The sequence below is a fragment of the Lytechinus variegatus genome, chromosome 17 (genome assembly GCF_018143015.1).
Source record: "Lytechinus variegatus isolate NC3 chromosome 17, Lvar_3.0, whole genome shotgun sequence".
In the NCBI taxonomy this organism is placed as follows: domain Eukaryota; kingdom Metazoa; phylum Echinodermata; class Echinoidea; order Temnopleuroida; family Toxopneustidae; genus Lytechinus; species Lytechinus variegatus.
The window spans coordinates 27,102,298-27,108,561 of record NC_054756.1 but is presented as its reverse complement, the minus strand read 5'-3'; the positions used below and the strand labels follow the sequence as shown (position 1 = coordinate 27,108,561).

Below are 6,264 nucleotides of genomic sequence, written 5' to 3'. Positions count from 1 at the left end.
CTCTGAGCACGTCTTGCTTCAATACTAACACCGATTATTATAACACTGATCGTGTCCACGTCACCACGATTGCCATCCATAATACGCAAGGGATTTTTTTCCGCGGTTGTTCGGGACGGGGAGGGGGAGGGGGGCTAACACGGACCTTGGGACGATTTTTAAAGAGGGGGTGTCGTTTTACTCAATAAATATCATAACCAATCCACTCGTCTTCAAGATTGTACACAAAGAGCGGCTAGCAACACGAACAATTTTTTCTACATCACAGCTTTAAAAGTTATTACACAGTAAAAACACTGTTTATACAACATACTAGTTTTAAACAGTAATTTGATTAGCAACCGTGCATCATTTATTGATTATTGAAAATTAGACTCTGTTGTGTAAAATTTTTAACAGCCTCTTTTGAAACCATTTGTACAACAATTAAAAATTTAAAAAGTTATGGCATTTTAAAGTTTCGCTTATTTTCAACAAAATAGTTGCATGAGCGAGCCAGTTACACCCAAATGAGAGAGTTAATTGATGACATCACTCACTCACTGTTTCTTTTGTATTTTATTATATGAAATATGAAATATTTTTATTTTCTCGTCATCATGTGAAATGAAGTTTCATATGAACACGTGCATGGAATTCCATTATTTTAACATTTTGTGCTTCAGGCAAGGAGGTCCTAATCGTCAAATTCGTAAAAATTGAAATTTTGTATAATTCAAACAATAAAAACAAAAGAAATAGTGAGTGACATCATCGACTCTCTCATTTGGATGTAACTGCATGGCTCGTTCATATAACTATTTTGTTGAAAATAAGCGAAACTTTGAAATGTCATAACTTTCTTATTTCACATCCGATTTTGATGAAATTTTCAGCATTGTGCTTGTCTGATTTTTCTCTATTGATTCCAATCAACATTTTTCAGAGATGGACTTGACCTTTAAATTTTGAGAATGAGAGGTGTAAACATACCCTCCTTTGAGACGAACGCCTTTTTAAAGGAGAGGAGTGGAAATCTACTGAGAGTTACAGTTAAGGATATCCCACTATATATATCAGTGAGTGACAAAGTAATTGCACAGGAGGAAGAATGGAAGAAAATGTAAAGTGAAAGGGAAAATAATGAGGCAAGGATTAAAATGGTCAGCTTATACGGGTCAATATTATTATTCGACCAAAATACCCTTCCCCGGAACTATTATTGCAACAAATGGTGTTTTTTTTACGGAATAACATACTGAAAATCTACCAAAATCCACATCCGGGAAAGGAGTTATTTTTAAGATGATTTCCGAACTACTGCATAATTTTAATTTTGGTGGCAAAGCTATTACAAAATGTTTAAAATGCACCCGTGTTATTTCATAGACTATATATAAATGTCTAGAAATGTTTAGCAGGTTCATATGATTTCGCTTTTTCCCCTTTGCGCAGCGTATGCAATTAAAAGAGAATGAAACCATTGGAACAGGATAGCTTGTGTGAAAACAGAAAAATCAAAGAAACAGATCAACAAAAGTTTGAGAAAAATCGGACAATAAATGAGAAAGTTATGAGCATTTAAATATTGCAATCACTAATGCTATGGAGATCCTCCCATTGGCAATGCGACAAGGATGTGTGATGTCACTGATGAACAACTCTCCCCATTACTTTAGTATATATTTCACTTGAACTGCCTCTTTTATCACATCTATCCATAGATCATGTATTCTTTCTACATGAGGGCATGTGATACATATTTTTTTTAAATACATCATGGATAAAGAGTTTGTATCATCATAAGAAAAAGCAAAAAGAGACATTTTGAGGGTATTTTATAGTCCACCAAAAGGAAAGTTGTTCATCAGTGACATCACACATCCTTGTCGCATTGCCAATGGGAGGATCTCCATAGCACTAGTGATTGCAATATTTAAATGCTCATAACTTTCTCATTTATTGTCCGATTTTTCTCAAACTTTCTTTATTCATATTCTTTGATTTTTCTGTTTCTACACAAGCCTATAGATTTGTTCCAAAGGTTTCATTCCCCTTTAAGCATTTGTTCTGCGAAAACACATTTCTGTGAGCATTACAAAAATGGACAATGCTAACTCAAGTGAAACATTCTGTCAAAACTTTTAACTTTCATCGGATAGGTGAGACCCAACCCCAATTATGTTAAAAAATTATCCACATATTGCCGGTATATTTTTCAATTCCCAAGACTTTTCAAAATGTAAACGTTTTATTGATACGCACTGTATAGAATTGGGAATTATAATGCAAAAATAATTCAGGAATTATTATTGACTATACACAACTTGAAAAGTTTGATGGTCGTCTTATATTTGTAAGATACAAGCATTCGACAGTCTTGAATTTTATAAATGAATGTTTAGGAAAAAAATGTGGTTTCAAACTAATGTTCCGAAAATTGGTTTCAATTCTGTATATACATTGAATTGCGTTCTTTTGAATGGATATTTACAGAAAAATTTTACCCCATCACTAGAGGTATAAAGCAAAGTTGCCGCATGGATCCTTCTAGTATACTAGTAGGATCCATGGTTGCCGGTTGCCCGCTTTACTTTATATATGCAGTGCGTATCCAAAAAACGGGACAGATTTGAAAAGTCTATACAATTTTTGTTTCAAATTATGATGTCTATATTTTGGTGTAAATATGTGTTCTAATGTCTTATTTTTGGAATGCAATTTAAAAAAAATTGTTTATTCTTGAGCGAAGACGGGACGTTTTTCTCGGGGGTTCAAAAAGAGGCTTGCGCCAGAATTGCATGAATATGAGTAATAATGATGATCAGACTTCTTGCTATAATCAGGAGATTTCCTCTTGACCTTTTCATTATCTGAGCCACAATTTTCGAATTATGCTGTCAAATATTATTTACAAATTTATTTATTTACTTGAATTATTTTGTTTTTTCATTTAAACTTCTCTTACCTTTTAATTTTCCTTCAAAAGTAACTGAGAAAAGAATATTTTTTTGTCAACCCAAATAAGCAAGAAGATTTGCATTATTAATTGGGAAAACTTGTGATCACTCAAATCCTTTTATTATGTGAAACAAATTATGTTATGTATACCTTTAAAAGACATGGATCTATTTTTCAAGGGGTCATTGATTCCTTATTTATAGGCCCTATAACTTACTACCTACACTCTCTAAATTTGAAAAATGGAATTTAAGAAAAACGGATATAATTAGTGAGTGCAATAACTTGAAGAAATGTACTGGACTATAGTTCCTTAATTTTTTAATAGCATTTATTTCATCCATCATTAAAAAAAAGAAGAGCAAAGCATTCTTGTACTACCAAAAATAATAAATTATTTTAACTGAATCAATCGTGTAGGCCCTAGTTATTTGAAATAGAAATGCATAATGAGTGGATTTGAGATAGCCTTTTTAGAATTTAACAATATTGTATTACAAATCCAAACCAAAAAAAGAAGCCGTTGGAAACTTCGTCCCAAGTTAAAAACTATAGGCCAACAATTAGGCCTTGAAGTTATTAGCCGATATCCATTTTTTACAAAAAGAAGAATCATGTTTTTTTTTGCAAAATGATACAAATCATTTTCGTATTTTAAAATCGATTTTCATTTTACAAATGATACTCAGATAATCATGGAAATCCTGTAGATCTAGGTGTCGAAAACTTTCTGCGTGTGCATCATGCACGCTCAAGAAATGTTGAAGTCTGTAACGTTGTGCTTTCCGAGCCTGGAGGGCCCTATCTGGGGCCTATCAGAAAGCTGGAACTAAACATTTTTATCTTAATTGACTATAATACTATAGGCCTACGAAACTATTGACATCACAATTTCTTTACTTTAATATTGTAAAACGAAAACGGATCGTCCTAACTTTTTCCTTATTCGAATAGAAATCAACTTTAACACTGAAAGTCTTGATTTATTTGGTTATCAATATTTTTTGACTCGCGGATGCTTCAATGGGACTTAATCCCGAAATTTCGTTCAAATGAATCGACGTCAATTATCTATAAAATGTTAAATCTCAGGCCCCCCAATTTTTTTTTCCTAGAATGCCTTTTAGCATCACTTGATCAGCAAGTTTAGCATGCAGATATCGAATCCAAACTTACTGGATTCCACTTATCAGCTACAACCAATGTTGAAAACTCGAACCAACAACGTTTGATAAACAAGTCGATCGAAAAAAAAGAAAACGCTACGACAATTTTGTATTTTTAGATCGAGCAAACCCAACGAATTAATAGCTCATTCCAACGATCGGGTGATAAATGAGAAACCAATTGATTTATGAAATTAATTATATTCTTTTCATTGTTGTAGTATTGTTTTTAATAAAAAAAAAACATGATGTTATCATGTTAGCGATTTTCAGAAACCCATTCGCACTGTCATCAGACACAAAAACAAACGGCGCACAGTATGCGCGAAGCAATATAACAAATTCGAAGAAAGTAAAATTTGAGCTTTTCGGTGCGTTTTATGTGCGAACTTGATCAAATATTTTACCTTTGTAATTCCTTGTGCGCTCCATTTAGAATATATCTTTTATGTAACTATAAAATATAATAAATTAATTTTGTTATTAGTTTAATAAATTTGTTTAAATGTTCTTTATCATAATAGAAATTTTATGATCAATTTTGAAATCAAGAACGAGATTAATTAACTATAAGATTCCAAGTTAATTTTCTCATTGGATACCAGTGCATATGAAGAGATGGAAAGATATAAACAAAGCCAAATTCATACTTAAGCTATTGTGACTAAAAAGAAATAATGTAATTAATCAATTTCAAAGATAAAATCATGTATTTACAAGCACTAACACATGTAACATTGCCGGGTGCCATTTATACTGGTGACATGTAGTCAGCTGACGCGCAAGACACGGTGTCTTCCCCAACGTCCGCAAAGTGTTTATAAGTATAAGAGACTGACGCGCAAAAATTTTATAGTCATTCGCGTCTTTATCACTGAGCTACATCAAGTCAAGTCGTCATCATGCCTGGTTCTCCGCAGAAGCGAGCTGCGTCTCCACGCAAATCTCCCCGCAAGGGCAGCCCAAAGAAGTCTCCAAGGAAGAGGTCGGCATCTCCTCGACGTCGTCAGAAGAGCCGTGCTCGTGCTGCTACCCATCCTCCCGTTGCCGAGATGATCCGCGCAGCCATCACCGCCATGAAGGAGCGCAAGGGCTCGTCTGTCGCCAAAATCAAGAGCTACATCGCCGCCAACTACCGCGTCAACATGACCAACCTCCAGCCCCACATCCGACGTGCTCTCCGAAGCGGTGTTGCCAGTGGCGCCCTGAAGCAAGTCACCGGCACCGGAGCTACGGGAAGATTCCGCGTTGGAGTCGTGCCCAAGGCGAAGAGGCCCAAGTCCACTGCAGCTGCGAAGGCCAAGAAGGAGAGGGCTAGGGCCAAGGCTGCCGCCAAACGTGCCAGGGCCGCTGCCAAGAGAAAGGCTGCTGCTGCCAAGAAGAAGGCCGCTGCTGCAAAGAGGAAGGCTGCTGCTAAGGCCAAGAAGGCTAAGAAGCCAAAGAAGAAGACCGCCGCAAAACGCAAGCCAGCTGCAAAGAAGACCACGAAGAAATCGGCAAAGAAGTCTCCCAGGAAGGCGAAGGCCGCTGCTAAACGCAAACCAGCTAAGAAGGCAAAGCGTTCTCCCAAAAAGAAGGCTGCAAAGCGTCGATCTCCAAGGAAGGCCAGGAAGTAGATCTGAACTGCTTCCGACCTTGACATGTCTTTGTCTTGACAAACCCCAACGGCTCTTCTAAGAGCCACCCACCACTCAAGAAAGAATCAATGATGAATCTCAACCTTCCTCTTGCTTATTTTCCCTTCTCTTTTATCTCTCTTCTAAGAAATCTACCATTATTTTGAAAAAGAAAAAAAAGTTGCATATTTTATATTCTATTTCTAAATCAGAAAGTTTAATAGTCTTAGACCCGAATTCATATAGTAATAAGAATCTGATGAAATAATTTTGTTAAACTAAAGATGTGAATATTATCACTCTCGGACAGACCACAGTGAAAGTTTGTGATGAAATGAGAAAGATGATAAAATGGCAAACCGGCCGTAGCCTAACGTTAGGCCCTACTTTTTTTTCAGTAGTAGTAATAGAAAAGGAATACCCGGTATGTAGGGCATAACATTAGGTCTACAGACCACGATGGGGGGGGGGGTTGTCATTGTGCCACTGATAAAGATGTTTTGACACTTCGCTCTGCCCCCACTATCTGTAGATTTAGATTA

At 36.0% G+C, this 6,264-nt stretch overlaps 1 protein-coding gene across 1 annotated transcript; it reads left to right on the top strand.

Moving 5' to 3' along the window:
• Positions 1–4,978: 4,978 nt before the first annotated feature.
• On the top strand, positions 4,979–5,760 carry LOC121430507 (histone H1, gonadal-like). The gene has a single exon (XM_041627788.1). The coding sequence runs from the start codon at positions 5,009–5,011 to the stop codon at positions 5,720–5,722; it is 714 nt and encodes a 237-aa protein (XP_041483722.1). The 5' UTR covers positions 4,979–5,008; the 3' UTR covers positions 5,723–5,760.
• The last annotated feature ends 504 nt before the right edge of the window (positions 5,761–6,264 follow it).